The sequence below is a fragment of the Tachysurus fulvidraco genome, chromosome 2 (assembly GCF_022655615.1).
Source record: "Tachysurus fulvidraco isolate hzauxx_2018 chromosome 2, HZAU_PFXX_2.0, whole genome shotgun sequence".
In the NCBI taxonomy this organism is placed as follows: domain Eukaryota; kingdom Metazoa; phylum Chordata; class Actinopteri; order Siluriformes; family Bagridae; genus Tachysurus; species Tachysurus fulvidraco.
Window position 1 is genome coordinate 24,223,326 of NC_062519.1, and position 17,322 is coordinate 24,240,647.

Sequence of the window (17,322 nt, forward strand, 5' to 3'; positions counted from 1 at the left end):
GCAAATCATGCAGTCAATGGCTTCACAATTATATGGCCATTGATCTGTTGTTAATGATATCATTATGACCTCCGCAGCATATTACACAGACCTTCCCAAAATCATCTACGCCTCAAGGACTCATTCTCAGTTGACCCAGGTCATCAGCGAGCTCAGGAACACGTCCTACAGGTCAGTGCTACTAACGGACACAGAAAGCATTCAGGAAGCTTTCATGACTCATTTCTCAATAGTTTCTCAAACAGCATTCAAGTTTAGAAAAGAAAAGAGCTGGATCATTTTGTTGTTGGTGTGCATTCATGTCTTTGACTCCATTTGATATTTATTATAGGCCAAAGATTTGTGTTTTGGGCTCCAGAGAGCAACTGTGTATCAACCAAGAAGTAATGAAGCAAGAAAGCAACCACGTAAAGGTACAGGTCATGGTTCTGTTTGAATGATGTCCCAGTTGTCCCCTGCCTTGTTTCCCTAGTCCCCTGTGTAGGATAAATAATGCAGAAAAACTATGGATGGATGACTGATTTAGCAAATTTTCATGTCTTCCTATGAATATTTTGACTTAAAGAAACCCAAATTCACTTAGTCATTCAACACTATGGGGAAAATAAATACATGCCTCAAAATACAAACAGAAGATGGCACCATAGACATGGCATCATGGACCCCTTGAAGGACCTGGTGATTATTAATTGAAAATCTTGCTGCCTCAGCCAGGAGGTTACACACAGGTTGGATCATGATTGGAATTTCTAGATGAGCGACGATTTTAAATGGGGTGTGTTTTTACGGTGGTGTTGGGGGCGTATGTGTTGGGCTGAAGCATACACACACTCCCTCCCCTTTTCCCCCTTTTTCAATAAGTACTATAAAGTTTTGACCCATCTTTAACATGGGTGCCAATATTTCTGGGACAGATTTTGTAATGTTAATTAACTTGCAATGTATTCTCTCTTAATTCAGGTCCATATGTGTCGAGCAAAAGTGTCTTCCCGCTCTTGCGTCTTCTACAATAATGTTGATGGTATGAGCCAGAATTTAGTTTATTAAACAGTTTATCCGTATGAAATGATGAGCAAAGCAAATACATGAATATTTTGTAACTGAGCTTTTATTTGTGTTTGTTTTTTTATTTGTTTGTTTGTTTGTTTGTTTGTTTGTTTGACCTGACTGTAATGTTTAGAGAAAAGTACCGACAAAGACGTCATGAACTCTATCATGGATGTTGAAGATCTTGTAAAAACTGGCAAAAAGCAAAGGTATAATATCCATTTCCTAAACTGATTTTGAATGAATATCATGTAGAATATCAAAGTATATCATATAATATCCTTTTTATAATTACATGCACTTACTGGCCACTTTAATAGGAACACCATCACATCGTTTTTTTTGTTTTATTTATTTTCTTCCTCTTCTCAGGGTGTGTCCATATTATCTGTCTCGCTCTCTGAAGCAGCATGCTGACATCATATTTATGCCTTACAACTACCTCCTGGATCCCAAGGTGAGGACAATGTTTCTTTGTTTTTTCTCTTTAAAAGAAGGACAATTTATTTGAATAATAGCTGTTATCACTGCTACAGAGCAAAAGGTAATGAGCTGAATTCTCTTCCAGAGTCGTCGAGCACACAACATAGAGCTTAAAGGAGCCGTTGTCATATTTGATGAAGCACATAATGTGGTGAGGGGGTGTGTGTTGGGGGTGTGAGTTTGTGTGTGTTGGGGGTGTGAGTTTGTGTGTGTTGGGGGGTGTGAGTTTGTGTGTGTTGGGGGGTGTGAGTTTGTGTGTGTTGGGGGGTGTGAGTTTGTGTGTGTTTGGGGGTGTGAGTTTGTGTGTGTTGGGGGGTGTGAGTTTGTGTGTGTTGGGGGGTGTGAGTTTGTGTGTGTTGGGGGGTGTGAGTTTGTGTGTGTTGGGGGGTGTGAGTTTGTGTGTGTTGGGGGGTGTGAGTTTGTGTGTGTTGGGGGGTGTGAGTTTGTGTGTGTTGGGGGGTGTGAGTTTGTGTGTGTTGGGGGGTGTGAGTTTGTGTGTGTTGGGGGGTGTGAGTTTGTGTGTGTTGGGGGTGTGTGTTTGTGTGTGTTGGGGGTGTGAGTTTGTGTGTGTTGGGGGTGTGTGTTTGTGTGTGTGCGTGAGTGTTGGGGGTGTGTGTTTGTGTGTGTGCGTGAGTGTTGGGGGATGTGTGTGTAATTGTGTTTGTGCGTGTGTGTGTGTGTGTGTGTGTGTGTGTGTGTGTCTGCCTGTAGTTGTCGTTTGTGTGTGAGAGAAAAGGCTTTCTTTTTTCTCCCTTTTTTTTTATCTTCTACACGAATCCTAACCGATGAGATCATTTGCTACCTTTCTCCAGGAGAAGATGTGTGAAGAGTCGACCTCATTTGATTTGACTCCTTACGATTTGACGTCAGCCATCGATGCCGTTGACAAGCTTTTGAGGGAGCAGGCCTCCGATTTTAACAAAGGAGATTCTTCCGAGGATTTTAACGTTGATGCTTCAAACTCAGGTTCGATTCATGATTTCGTTTTTCAGCGCTTAACACATTTCCCAGTCGACTCCAGATCCATGTGGTAAATCGGTTCACTCCTCTGTTACACAGGACTGAACATGGACATCACCACAATCGCGAAAATAAAACGTAAGTAACTAATATTAGGTCATTCATCATTGATCAAGATGGATTTAACAAAGTGAAATTCTCGTTACTTGATCTGTGTTCCTTTTATCTATCTATCTATCTATCTATCTATCTATCTATCTATCTATCTATCTATCTATCTATCTATCTATCTATCTATCTATCTATCTATCTATCTATCTATCTATCTATCTATCTATCTATCTATCTATCTATCTATCTATCTATCTATCTATCTATCTATCTTTTGTAGAAATTTTAATGGACCTGGAGATTGCCATAAATGGCTTTGAGATTCCTTCTAACAACCAGGGGATTACTAAGCCTGGCAGGTGTGTCTCCGTGTGATCCTGTGTAGGATAGGATTTACAGAATCTGGATGGATGGATGTATAGATTATGATGAGCTGCATCAATAATCTGAGCTCCTAAAGAAGAATGTAGGGCATTTCTAAGGGAATTTTAGGAGCTGACTGTTTATAGGTTAAAAAAAAATCAAATTTTTACTGTAGTCTAGGTTTTGAATTGAATATTCAACATGTTGAGTCGAATGGGTTTAAATATATTTTTTATGTCTTATTTCATTTCCAATGAATTTGCAACATGTAGTCAGTCTATAATTTATGTTTTCATTGATCTTGATGTCCACATTTCCCTTTTCAGACATCTTTGTAAGGTCACAGGTTAGTGTCAGGGGGATTTTTGAGACATTCATTATATTACACTAGCACTACTCTAATAGGACGTGCTAAATAATAGTAGTAGAATTATACTACAGGCTGTTTGTAGAATTACATTTATGTAAGTGTGTGTGTTTAATTTCTTGCTCTCTCGTATAGCTTTATTTACGAGCTTTTGCAAAAGGCCCACGTCAACTACGACACCAAATCCGCAGTCGTGGAGGCGATGGAGCAGATTACAGGATATTTGGCAGGAAGTAAGTATTGTTAGCGTGGATCTACTAACATATTTTTGAGCTCAACTCTATCATTTAATACCCTTTATACTAATGCATGATACTCTTGAACTCAGAGCCTGGTATTTTCCTCAACACCAGCGGACTGCAGAAAGTCGCAGATATAATACAGGTAACTCAGCCACCGTGTCTTCGATATATGTTGATATATTTTTAATTCCAATGACATTGCAGATGTTTTTTAATATCATCTTATGTGCTCAGTTGGTGTTTGCTGTTGAACCTGCAGAGGGTGCTACGCAACCACACAAGGGGAACACGATGCAGCAGTTTAAGGTCTGTCGTATGAATGCACTCCTTACTAAAGCCCGGCTCACACTGTGCGATTTTTGGCCACAATTTGGTCGTCTGAGATTTTTGGCCACAATTTGGTCGTCGAAGATTTCTTGAATCCTAGGCTAAAATCTGTAGTCTTTTATCACTGGTATGACATGGTCACTGACAGGCGATTAATGGTCGTTGTGATCAGTTTATGCCTCCGATAAAGTTCTGGCAGTGTCGGAAGATTTAAAACACGACAAGCGTCAAACCAAGAACCAATAGGAGCGCCGAGTCGGATGACGCACTTAGCGTGACATCAAACCACCTCAGAGACGATGTTGAACCGAGTCTGGGGGACAGTACAGCAGAACAAAAAGATAAAAAATAATTTGTTACATGGGGATCTGCCATTTTAGCAAGAGAATGTGGGCCTGAATGTGTCTGAAAGTGTCCATACAGTCTGACATGGTGACACGTGAGATCCTACAGTGTAACATGGGGATCATGTTTGTACAGTCTGACATGTTGACACGTGAGATCCTACTGTGTGACATGGGGATCATGTTCGTACAATCTGACACGTGAGATCCTACTGTGTGACATAGGGATCATGTTCGTACAATCTGACACGTGAGATCCTACTGTGTGACATGGGGATCATGTTCGTACAATCTGACACGTGAGATCCTACTGTGTGACATAGGGATCATGTTCGTACAATCTGACACGTGAGATCCTACTGTGTGACATGGGGATCATGTTCGTACAGTCTGACACGTGAGATCCTACTGTGTGACATGGGGATCATGTTTGTACAATCTGACACGTGAGATCCTACAGTGTGACATAGGGATCATGTTTGTACAATCTGACACGTGAGATCCTACTGTGTGACATAGGGATCATGTTTGTACAATCTGACACGTGAGATCCTACTGTGTGACATAGGGATCATGTTTGTATAATCTGACATGATGACATGTGAGATCCTACTGTGTTACATGGGGATCATGTTCGTACAGTCTGACATGTTGACACGTGAGATCCTACAGTGTGACATGGGGATCATGTTTGTACAATCTGACACGTGAGATCCTACAGTGTGACATAGGGATCATGTTTGTACAATCTGACACGTGAGATCCTACTGTGTGACATAGGGATCATGTTCGTACAATCTGACATGATGACATGTGAGATCCTACAGTGTGACATGGGGATCATGTTCGTACAATCTGACACGTGAGATCCTACAGTGTGACATGGGGATCATGTTTGTACAATCTGACACGTGAGATCCTACAGTGTGACAGGGATCATGTTCATACAGTCTGACATGATGACACGTGAGATCCTACAGTGTGACGTGGGGATCATGTTCGTACAATCTGACATGTTGACACGTGAGATCCTACAGTGTGACATGGGGATCATGTTCGTACAATCTGACACGGGAGATCCTACAGTGAGACATGGAGATCATGTTCGTACAGTCTGACATGTTGACACGTGAGATCCTACTGTGTGACATGGGGATCATGTTCGTACAATCTGACACGTGAGATCCTACAGTGTGACATGGGGATCATGTTCGTACAATCTGGCACGATGACATGTGAGATCCGATGACACGTGAGATCCTACAGTGTGACATGGGGATCATGTTCGTACAGTCTGACAAGCAACAATCGCAAGGATTATGAAAAATCCTAGATATTATGAATTTAGTATACTGACTCAGTCGCATATGTTTTTACAGGTATAACTCATGATCAGACAAATCTGAATTTTCTGACTTTTAACACAGTTTCCTGTAACTTTATAAACTCTGTTTTCATCAGGTACACATTCACCCAGACACTAGCAATTTCAAGAAAAAGCAGAACACTGATCTGTGGGCCTCCTCGTCTACGAGGAAACAAGGTATCAGCCTTCATTTACTCTTAACTCGACATTTAAAAAAATGTGTCTGATTGGTAGGTGTTTTGTTTATAGCCTGTAGGTAATTAAAAAAATTTTTTTTTTATTGTTTATACTAATTTATATTACATGTAATATTGTAACATCTAATTTATATTATGTAACATCTAATTTATATTACATTATTACATGTATTTATCGTTCGTTATATAAATTATTTGATGATGTAAAAAAAGAAATAAAAATAATAAAAAAATATTTTTATAAAGTTTATTATAATAAATTATTTACAACTATTATTATTATTGTTTTTATCAAATATTAAATTTATTTTTGTTAGGTATTTATTCTATACATTTAATACACTATTTATTATATGTTATTTTGTTTTTTTAATTAATAGGAAATCACCTAAAGCTTATGACCTTTTTTCTGTTCACATAACTGCTACTTCTTATTCTTTTTTTTTCTTATCACTTTCCATCCAATTTAAACGTTTGACAGGGAATGTGCTGAGTTACTGGTGTTTCTCCCCGGGATTCAGCATGCAAGATCTCCTCCGGCAGGAAGTGCGCTGCATCATCCTGACTAGTGGCACCCTGTCACCTCTGTCATCCTTCACCTCTGAAATGCAGATGTAGGTTCTCACACCGTTCTTCTTTTCCTCAATGAAAGCCAGGCAATGGGGAATCTGTAGCTTAAGCACATTGCCTCTTCGTTACAGACCATTTCCTGTAAGTCTGGAGAACCCTCATATCATTCAGAAGGACCAGATCTTTGTCAGCGTTGTCGACAAAGGGCCGGATGGTGTGCAGCTCAGCACAGCCTTCGACAGGAGGTGTGTATTAGACAGTTTGTCACTTTTAGACAGTTGGCTTGCCTTTAGATCAGGTCTGGCTTTAACCTTGAGAATTACACATTAATCACACAGTGTGTCACTTCCTGTGAAGGTTTGTTCCTGAGAACATGGCGTCATTAGGCAACACTATCGGTAAGAGATGGATCTTTAATTAGACTTCTAACGTAGAAGGCTCACATAATACATTTTTATTATATAAATTTAAATTTCCAATCTCTCTCTCTGACACACACATACACACACACACACAATCCGCCCTTTTGTTTAGTTCTGTCCTTGTTATTGACAGTAAATCTGTGTCGAGTGGTTCCTCATGGCCTACTGGTGTTTTTCCCTTCATACCCGGTGTTGGATAAGACTCTGGAATATTGGAGGGTGAGTCGACCCTGTAAAGACGTCCGTTAATTATTTATAAATAGATAACTTGTTTCTTGTCACGATAAGAATCACAATTTTTCAGACTTTTACTCTAAGACGTAATGATTAGATGTAGTCATTTTTATGCACAAACTATAAAGAGCTGCAAAAATGAAAAAAAGTTCTTTTCATGTTTTCATACTTTTATAACATACGTGTGGTTCCTTGTCTGATGCCAACAGAGTAGCGGCCATGCAGACCGCATCGAGTCAATGAAGCCCGTGTTTGTGGAACCAAAAGGAAAGGGAACCTTTACGGAGGTAGGAACCTGCTGTTTTTTATAAGGTTATAGTAAAGCTTTAACATTTGCATGTGTATTGTTGAAACGAAAGTGTGCATATGACACGTGTAAATTTTGAATGATTAACAGTTTTTTTTAATTTGGGATGAGGGCTGACCCCTTGGAAGCTCCGCCCCCTCTGTCTCCCTTACGTTAGTCTTATCTTCTCTTATTTTGTTCTGCTGGTAAGAGAATAGAAAAGAAGTAGTCTTACTTACTGTGGTGGTATGTTTTGTGTGCATTAATATGGCAAAACAATCCATGTCCAGTATGTTTGTCTTGCCCAAGTATTATACTGTACTGTAATGTACGTATTTTTTTATATTTATTGGGAGTGTCACTGAAAATTCTCAGCCAAGGACAGATAAGTGTCTGGGGGAAAAAAAGATTAAGTGTAAAATCTAAAACTGCAGTGACCATTTCATAAAACACAGACTGCTGGACTTTTATTGAAGACCTTCTAAAAACACCCAAATACCTGAAATTACTACTCTCTGCTCAAACACAATCGCTTTTTTGCAGGTGATTGATGGCTATTATGACAAGGTAAATGACTCCAAGTCAAACGGAGGGAGCTTCTTTGCTGTATGTAGAGGAAAGGTAAGAAAATGGGATGTGTACAGTATATCTTAAATATCGATGTGTATATCTGCCTTCACTAACCATGCTTTTTTTCCTGCTTCCTCCCAAGGTGAGTGAAGGGTTGGACTTTGCAGACACGTATGGCCGGGGAGTGATTATCACTGGTCTTCCCTACCCTCCAAGAATGGACCCCAGGGTGGTGCTGAAGATGCAGTATTTGGATGAGATGTGCAGAAACAAGACCAGTGGTGTAAAGGTAGCATCATCTGTTACGTTGTATGGGTCACCCTAGTGTAAATATGGTGTATTAAGTGTCTGGTATTTGAAGTGCATTGAAAAGGTATGTGCACTGATTGTTCTAGTGCATTAACCAGCCTATGTGTTCTTGTATTGTACACCCAGAACATGCACTAATCTGTGTGTGTCTGTGTGAATGTGTGTGTGTCTCGTCTCTGTGTGTGTCTGTGTGTGTCTCTCTGTGTGTGTGTCTCTCTGTGTGTGTGTGTCTCTCTGTGTGTGTGTCTCTGTGTGTGTGTGTCTCTCTGTGTGTGTGTCTCTCTGTGTGTGTGTCTCTCTGTGTGTGTGTCTCTCTGTGTGTGTGTCTCTCTGTGTGTGTCTCTCTGTGTGTGTGTCTCTCTGTGTGTGTCTGTGTGTGTGTCTGTGTGTGTGTGTCTGTGTGTGTGTGTGTCTGTGTGTGTGTGTGTCTGTGTGTGTGTGTGTCTGTGTGTGTGTGTGTCTGTGTGTGTGTGTGTGTGTCTGTGTGTGTGTGTGTCTGTGTGTGTGTGTGTCTGTGTGTGTGTGTGTGTCTGTGTGTGTGTGTGTCTGTGTGTGTGTGTGTCTGTGTGTGTGTGTGTCTGTGTGTCTGTGTGTGTGTGTGTGTGTGTCTGTGTGTGTGTGTCTGTGTGTGTGTGTGTCTGTGTGTGTGTGTGTCTGTGTGTGTGTGTGTCTCTGTGTGTGTGTCTCTGTGTGTGTGTCTCTGTGTGTGTGTCTCTGTCTCTCTGTGTGTCTCTGTGTGTCTCTGTGTGTGTGTCTCTGTGTGTGTGTCTCTGTGTGTGTGTGTGTGTGTGTGTCTCTCTGTGTGTGTGTGTCTCTCTGTGTGTGTGTCTCTGTGTGTGTGTCTCTGTGTGTGTGTGTCTCTGTGTGTGTGTGTCTCTGTGTGTGTGTGTCTGTGTGTCTGTGTCTCTGTGTGTGTGTCTGTGTCTCTGTGTGTGTGTCTGTGTCTCTGTGTGTGTGTCTGTGTCTCTGTGTGTGTGTCTGTGTCTCTGTGTGTGTGTCTGTGTCTCTGTGTGTGTGTCTGTGTCTCTGTGTGTGTGTCTGTGTCTCTGTGTGTGTGTCTGTGTCTCTGTGTGTGTGTCTGTGTCTCTGTGTCTCTGTGTGTGTGTCTCTGTGTCTCTGTGTGTGTGTGTCTCTGTGTGTGTGTGTGTGTCTCTGTGTGTGTGTGTCTCTGTGTCTCTGTGTGTGTGTCTCTGTGTGTGTGTGTCTCTGTGTCTCTGTGTGTGTGTCTGTGTGTGTGTGTCTCTGTGTGTGTGTGTCTGTGTCTCAGTATCTGTCTGGGCAGGAATGGTACAGGCAGCAAGCCTCCCGTGCTGTGAACCAAGCTATCGGTAGAGTGATTCGCCACCGTGAGGATTACGGTGCCATCTTTCTTTGTGACTACAGGTTTGAGCTCATCATGAAGTTATTCCATAATCTGTAGAGATAAAAAGAATTACTGCATTGTGTTTCAAGCTTAACTTTAAATCAAATATAAATGAAAATGGATTCAAAATATTCAAATATATTTCTAGTGACTGAAACCTTTATGGTTACCGAGTGATCGTGTCAGTAGACTTACATTGTAGGATTTTGAATTTGTACATTTTGAATTTGAATTTTGGCTAAATCTCAAGAAACAGATGTTAAATCACTCTGAACTGCCTGCTGTAAGAAGACAAATAATGCCTGAGAGGTCCACATGATGTGGTTGGTATGTATTAGGGGTATAAGGATACACCTCAAGCACGACTCGATTCATGATACTGGTGTCCGAATCCGACTCCGTTTGATCCGACTCAGAAAACTGTAGAAAAGTCTGAATGAAAAAATTATGACTGAAAAGGCTTTTCATGTTTTTTGTTTTGTTTTGTTTTTTATAACAAACAGTGCTAAATAATATGCTTTATTTATCTATTTAAAATTAAATTAAAATTGGCCTTGTACAGAAGTGAACAGAATGCGCTACAATTTTATCTTAAAAATAAATAAATAAAATGATAACGAATTTAAGTGAATATATTCAGTGCCTGATCTGGGTATTTTAACAATGATTAACTGAAACATTACTGAAACATCTTTGTGATGTCATTTATAAGATGCTTTATAAGATTTTTTCTGTGATCAAAGCACATAAGCTGGATGGTGATGTCCAACATATTTCTGCTCTCTGAAATGAAATGAAAGTGCTTGTTCAGGGGTAAAAACGTTGTGATCAAAATAATTAATGTGTTAATACTGATTTAAAATGCTTGATAAGTTGATTTCGACAGTGTGTTAAGCAGATAATGAGAGTTAAGCAGTTGTTTCTTTTGCTTTGTGCTTATAAAAGGTTTAAAGGTACAGATGTCCGACAGCAGCTCCCTTCTTGGGTCAGACCTTACGTTCGAACTCATGAAAACTTCGGCACCGTGGTCCGTGACGCTGCACAGTTTTTCAGGGTCGCACAAAAGCTTGTAAGTATCAAGTTTCTGGTTATTAGAAGGCCACGAATAATATTTTCTTGAATCTTAACCCATATTGCTGGGGGATCATGTGTATCAGAGGCCTGTACCTGAGAAGAAAGCAAAAGGTTCAGGATGTAAGAACCAGACAGCTAAAGACACCGAGCAGGCGAGTCCAGGGTGCAGTCAACCAGCTCCAAGTGCCTGGGAGTGCAGTTCGTCTCTCAAAGCCAGAGTGTTCGACTCTCACGTGCCAAGTCTGAAGAGAAGGAAGCTGGGTAAGGTGGCATGTCTGCGCTTTCTGGAACAGCTGAAAGGATATACACTCTGTATAATTAATGTCATACAACAGTGAGATCTGGTCCGCTAATTTGATTGGATGAGCTGGATTCCATAAGAGCTTCTAATTAGTATTTAACCTTTCTGCATTCGGTACATAAATTCCTTCAAAAATTGTCAAACGTCCACTAATCCATTATTACAGGTGTGTTAGTGATATCATCAACAGGTGGTATGTTTTGTGTTCAGATACAAATCAGTGTGAGGTCTCTAGCCAGCTAGTTGACCTGCTATAGCAAGTGTAGATCCGTCTAGATTGACTGTATTTCTGCTAGAGGGGAAAAAATAGACAAAACATTCGGTCGTGTTGTGTCTGAAACATCCTTTACTTGATAAGTCCTTGTTTAGAGTCACAAAATTATATAAATTGGTCGGTCACGAACGTAATCCCTACACGATATAGTCTCAAACATCTTAACATTGAGACAAAGTGAAGGCTTATAATTTTTTTTTTATTAGACAACCAATCACAGTCTTTAAAACAGTATTTTCTTGCTAAGAGTTGCTCTGAGATTGATCCTGAATCACTCTTAAATAAGATTCCTAGTTAGAAGTTTTTAAGCTAAATTAGGAGCTCTCTGAGATCATTCTTAGTGCCTTTATGAATACAGGCCCAGAAATTTACTTTCTACATTGTTGAAACCTGAAACAATCCAAACTTGTTCCCCGCTGTGGTAATGGCTGATACAGACGAGCACTCGGAGAGAGACGGGACAGCCAGGCTTTGTGTCCAGTACGAGATGGAGATGAGTTCCAGTAAGACGAGACACATGAGCCTGCTTGATGCTCTGGATAAAAGCGACCCTAATCGAGACGAGGATGACTCCTTCGCTGGGGAGGAGCGGGTGAGAGGGGGAAAAAAACTCAACTTGGGGCAGAGAGAAATGAAATGAACAATGTGTAATTATATTGAGGCACCTGATTCCTGAAATATATGCATGAGAAGCTAATTATTATTATTTTTTTTTAACATTTTGCATACTTTTTTGTGTCTGCAGGTCAGCCGCTTGTCCACTTTATCTTTACAGCATGATAAGCGCATGGATGATGAATTGAGGGGAGGAAAACGCAAAATCAGAGTAGTGCAAGATCGGGTAACTGGTTTATTTTCTGTTATTTATACTGTTGGGGTCATAATTATGTTTGTGGACGTGCGTGTGTGTGCGTGTAAGGATGTGTGTGTGGGGGTATGTGCGTGTGTGTGGGCGGGTGTGTGTAGGGTGTGTATTATTATTTGATCAGGTGTAAATTATTTCTTTATCTCTATTCAATATAACCATTACCATTATTATTGTGTTCAAAAGTTTTTGGTGCCTTCTTGAGCATCACTGAATCAACTTGTGTAATAGTTGTGTAATTTTTCAGGTGTCCTTGTCATTGGTGTTAAAACGTTGCTTAAACCGTCCAGTAGTTGTTGGAAATGAGACAGATATGTAGAAGATGCTGGAAAAGCAAAAAAGTACCTTTGTGTAAATTAATTTATTTATTGTGTCTTGTGGACTAGATGGAATTTTTTTGTGAAATAGCTTAGTCAGGTTAAACCTATTTTTAAGCAATGTTTAAACCTTCTGATCTAAAAAAATATTCGGCAAGGTGTGTGTAAATTTATGACCTAAGATCGTTTGTGTGTACATTTATATGTAACTTCCATGTTTTTGTACATATTCCTTTATCTGTATCATTGAAAATCTTGTGTTCTTGATTATTTTAGCAACCCATTGACTCCAGTGCAGCAGGCAAAGGCAAAGCTTTTATGCTGGAGCTAAAGAGAAATTTAAGTCAAGAGAGCTTCACACAGATCATGCATGCGCTTCAGGTGTACAAGGCCACAGACAACCTCAACAACCTTTTGGAAAAAGCAGCAGATCTTCTTGTGCCAGACCCCAACACACATATTCTGCTGAGAGGTGAGAGAGTGTGTGTGTGAGAGAGTGTGTGTGTGTGTGTGAGAGAGTGTGTGTGTGAGAGAGTGTGTGTGTGTGTGTGAGAGAGTGTGTGTGTGTGAGAGAGTGTGTGTGTGTGAGTGTGCGTGGGTGAGAGAGTGTGCGTGGGTGAGAGAGTGTGCGTGGGTGAGAGTGTGGGTGAGAGAGTGTGCGTGTGGGTGAGAGAGTGTGCGTGAGAGAGTGTGTGTGTGGTGTGTATGTGACCGATACAGTCTGTGTAAATGACAGTGACTCTCTCTCTCTCTCTCACACAAACACACAAACGTGTGAGATACACACGCACGCACGCTCACACTCGCGCGCACGCTCACACTCGCGCGCACGCTCACTCTCGCGCGCGCACGCGCACTCACACTCTCATGCACGCACACACTCTCATGCACGCACGCTCACACTCACGCACACGCACGCTCACACTATCACGCACGCACGCTCACACTCCATTTACATTTACAGCATTTAGCAGACACCCTTATCCAGAGTGACTTACAACTGAGCAACTGAGGGTTAAGGGCCTTGCTCAGGGGCCCATCAGTGGCAGCTTGGTGGACCTTGGGTTCGAACCCATGACCTTCCGATCAGTAGCCCAACACCTTAACCACTGAGCTACCACATCCCCGTGGTACGCGCACACACACTCTCAAGCACGCACGCGCACACACTCACGCACGCACAAACACACTCTCACACACGCACATGCACGCACGCTCAGGCACACACGCACGCACATGCACGCACGCTCACGCACATACACATGCATGCATGCAAACTCGCACATACACTCTCACGCACGCTCACACTCGCACACGCGCGCATGCGCACACACTCTCACGCGCGCGTGCGCACACACTCTCACGCACGCACGCGCACACACACTCTCAAGCGCGCACACTCTCACGCACGCACGCTCACACTGTCACGCACGCACGCTCACACTGTCACGCACGCACGCTCACACTGTCACGCACGCACGCTCACACTCACGCACGCACGCACACACTCTCACGCACGCACGCACACACACTCTCACGCACGCACACACACACGCACGCACACACACTCTCACGCACGCACGCACGCGCACACACACTCTCGCGCACGCACGCTCACACTCTCGCGCACGCACGCTCACACTCTCGCGCACGCACGCTCACACTCTCGCGCACGCACGCTCACACTCTCGCGCACGCACGCTCACACTCTCGCGCACGCACGCACGCTCACACTCTCGCGCACGCACGCACGCTCACACTCTCGCGCACGCACGCACGCTCACACTCTCGCGCACGCACGCACGCACGCTCACACTCTCGCGCACGCACGCACGCTCACACTCTCGCGCACGCTCACACTCGCGCACGCACGCACGCTCACACTCGCGCACGCACGCACGCTCACACTCGCGCGCGCACGCACGCACGCTCACACTCGCGCACGCACGCACGCTCACACTCGCGCGCGCACGCACGCACGCTCACACTCACACACGCACCCTCACACACACACGCACGCACGCTCACACACACACACGCATGCACACTCACACACACTCGCAAACTCGCACGCACGCACACACACACGCACGCACGCTCACACTCTCACGCACACACGCACGCTCACACTCTCACGCACGTACACACTTTCACGCACACGCGCACACACACACTCTCACGCACACACACTCTCGCGCACGCACACTCTCACGTGTGAGTGTGTGTGTGTGCGGGTGAGAGTGTGTGCGGGTGAGTGTGTGTGAGTACTGTATGTGTGTGAGAACAAGAGAGCGCGTGTGGGAGAGAGAGCGAGAGCGCGCGTGTGAGATTGTTTGTGTGTGTGAGAGAGAGAGAGAGTCACTGTCATTTACACAGACTGTATCGGTGAGTTCTGACCAATCCCACTTGTTCCCTAAGGAATTCTCACTTGTTGGTATTGTTTGAACTTATTCGTGATATTAGATAAACTTAGATCTGATGATGGAAGTGTACTTTTTTTATTGTAAGCTGATTCATAAAGTCTGATGTACCTGCATGGATATTCTCCTTAGGTCTCTACCAGTTTGTCCGGCCACACCACAAGAAGCAGTTTGACGAGAAGTGTCAGCTGCTTACAGGCAAAGGCTGTGGTTACAAACCTGAGCACTCAATCTCCAGGGAGGAAAGAGCATTACTCATGAAACAAACAGGTAACTCTGCTCATTTTGTCCCATCGAGAGAACAACTAGCTAGAGGTGTTTATACATGAAGAAAATAGATACCGTGTGTTCTTACAGTTAAAGCAGAGACGTCTGAAATGTCCACAACCTCCCAGCTAGACTCACGCAGGCAGCTCAATCAAGGAGGATCTCACTTAGGAACGAATCATTTGTCTGGAAGTAAGTTTACTTTCATACCTTTTTATTTATTTCTACATGAGTCATTTTTTAAATATCTGAAGATGCTTCTCAAATCGCTTGTTTATCCACTATTCTAATGCATTTTGTAGTATAAATACATTTACATTTACGGTATTCTGCCCTTATCCAGAGAGATGTACAAAAGTGCTTTAAAGTCTCTATCAATGAATACACTATACACTACATTAACACTATGTTCACTAGGTTACAGACTTAGGATACCATCAACTTATTCTGTTCAGGATTTTTAAATATGCATATTAAACAAACCTGTAAAATAAGTGCTAGTTTGGGAATTTTTTTGGAATGCGGTAGGTTTTCACCCATCGTGTGAAGACAGGCAGTGACTCGGATGTTCGGACATCTAGGGGAAGTTCATTCCACTGCCTCGGTGCCAGAACAGAAAAGAGTCTTGCTGTATACCTCTTACCCTGAGAGATGGTGGGACCAGTGGTATTGCCGGCCTGAGACTCGAACCCACAACCTTAGGGTTAGGAGTCAAACTCTCTAACCATTAGGCCACGACCCTCTAACACCCCCCCCCACTTTATACACCTTGCTTACGGCGGGGCTAAGATGTGCAGAGTTTGGATTTCAAGATGTCTAACAATTTTCTGCAAATAAGTCCAAATTGTGTAGGTTTATTTTTCAGAATTTAAAAAAAATTGTGCAATTGGTGTTGCATTCCATATGTTTAAAAGCCTTTTGCCATCAGCAGGTTAACTGTTAAAAAAAATGGGTAAAAATATACTACACTTCTAAAAATTCATACACTACATGATAGATTACAGTGCAAAGTATGTAGTAGTTCATTTGGGACATACCTTGAGAATTTAAAAACCGCATAGTGTTTACTGTGTGTGTGTGTGTGTGTGTGTGTGTGTGTGTGTGTGTGTGTTTGTGCACCTGTGTGTTTCTTTGTGTATGCATGTGTGTGTTTGAGTTTGTGTGTTGTGCTTATTTCCTTAATTTTGTTTAATAATCTTATCTCAGACTTATTACTTTTTTTTATTTTTTTATTTTACAGTGGATGCAGGTGTGAAGGATCAGACCCAACCAAGCAAAGATGGTCAGGTCAGTGCTTCCCTGCTGTCTGACATAAAAAAGGCCATTGGTGCTGAAAAGACAAACCAGCTTTTTGTGGCCTTGCAAATGTACAAGAAAACAAATGATTACGAACAGATGGTATCCACAGTTGTGGGGTTGCTGACTGAGCGAGACGAGGACATTATTCTTCTTAAACGTGAGTCTCTCGCTTTTTAAGAGGCAATAAAGGGGTAGGCAAAGCGTTTTAGTGTTACTCACTATTTTTTGTACTAATGGATAATTGTTTAGGACTTTTATTTTTTGTTGTTGTTGTTTAGGTTTAACAGTGTTCATTCCAGCTCATCATCGTCAGCAGTTCTGTGAGATGTTAACATCCTTGACAGGGAGTGTTTCAGAGTCTTGTCAGGATCCAGATGAGGTTTCTACCACCCCAGTTTCAGGTGCATATTAAAACAAATGCACTCACCATCTGTTTCTTTAGGAACACTTCCTGTAGTTATCTGCCACATCATTGGCTGATTGGATAACTGTATAAATGTTCCTATTAAACTGGACAGTGAGTGTGTATATATACCTGCCAGATTAATTCCTAGTCATTTTCATGTTCAAATCATCGTTTTAAGAGAATGTTCTTATTATTCTAAGTACATGGTGGTAATAATGTACCTCTTCATTTTGTGTGTTTATAGTTTCACAGCTCTGTGCCGGAAAATCACAAAGCAAAATATCTTCCTTCCTCTCCTGACATGTGAAATCTCACAAGCTGCTACTCCGTTCATGTGGGATTGTTTTCTTTGAAGCTGAGGAAGATGAAGCAGAGCAGTCTGACCTTCATGTGGTTCATACTGGACATTTGTCAGGAATAGAAATAAAACAGTACAATGCATGATTGTTTTTGACAACCGAGTTTTAATACGCATTATTGTGTTTTGTATTTCAAAGGTAAATTAAAATATTTTGTTATTTCTGACTCCTTTTCTTTT

General features: G+C 42.1%; 1 protein-coding gene across 2 annotated transcripts in view; it reads left to right on the plus strand.

The window, feature by feature from the left end:
• Window positions 1-17,309, plus strand: part of rtel1 (regulator of telomere elongation helicase 1) — an 18,413-nt gene extending 1,104 nt beyond the window's left edge. Inside the window, exons 3-33 of one of the 2 annotated variants that reach the window (XM_027170091.2) lie at window positions 78-171; window positions 332-413; window positions 961-1,021; window positions 1,181-1,256; window positions 1,420-1,504; window positions 1,616-1,681; window positions 2,343-2,496; window positions 2,590-2,628; window positions 2,882-2,960; window positions 3,467-3,564; window positions 3,660-3,715; window positions 3,808-3,879; window positions 5,706-5,787; window positions 6,289-6,421; window positions 6,509-6,622; window positions 6,735-6,775; window positions 6,933-7,018; window positions 7,243-7,320; window positions 7,863-7,940; window positions 8,032-8,178; window positions 9,466-9,581; window positions 10,507-10,630; window positions 10,719-10,896; window positions 11,648-11,802; window positions 11,956-12,051; window positions 12,669-12,864; window positions 14,945-15,082; window positions 15,170-15,271; window positions 16,320-16,535; window positions 16,657-16,779; window positions 17,029-17,309. In XM_027170091.2, the coding sequence (XP_027025892.2) occupies window positions 78-171; window positions 332-413; window positions 961-1,021; window positions 1,181-1,256; window positions 1,420-1,504; window positions 1,616-1,681; window positions 2,343-2,496; window positions 2,590-2,628; window positions 2,882-2,960; window positions 3,467-3,564; window positions 3,660-3,715; window positions 3,808-3,879; window positions 5,706-5,787; window positions 6,289-6,421; window positions 6,509-6,622; window positions 6,735-6,775; window positions 6,933-7,018; window positions 7,243-7,320; window positions 7,863-7,940; window positions 8,032-8,178; window positions 9,466-9,581; window positions 10,507-10,630; window positions 10,719-10,896; window positions 11,648-11,802; window positions 11,956-12,051; window positions 12,669-12,864; window positions 14,945-15,082; window positions 15,170-15,271; window positions 16,320-16,535; window positions 16,657-16,779; window positions 17,029-17,084 (3,221 nt within the window). In that variant the 3' untranslated portion in view covers window positions 17,085-17,309. Of the gene's footprint in view, window positions 1-77; window positions 172-331; window positions 414-960; window positions 1,022-1,180; window positions 1,257-1,419; window positions 1,505-1,615; window positions 1,682-2,342; window positions 2,497-2,589; window positions 2,629-2,881; window positions 2,961-3,466; window positions 3,565-3,659; window positions 3,716-3,807; window positions 3,880-5,705; window positions 5,788-6,288; window positions 6,422-6,508; window positions 6,623-6,734; window positions 6,776-6,932; window positions 7,019-7,242; window positions 7,321-7,862; window positions 7,941-8,031; window positions 8,179-9,465; window positions 9,582-10,506; window positions 10,631-10,718; window positions 10,897-11,647; window positions 11,803-11,955; window positions 12,052-12,668; window positions 12,865-14,944; window positions 15,083-15,169; window positions 15,272-15,607; window positions 15,763-16,319; window positions 16,536-16,656; window positions 16,780-17,028 lie in introns of those variants that run through there. The other variant, XM_047809928.1, reaches the window with a different exon arrangement.
• The last annotated feature ends 13 nt before the right edge of the window (window positions 17,310-17,322 follow it).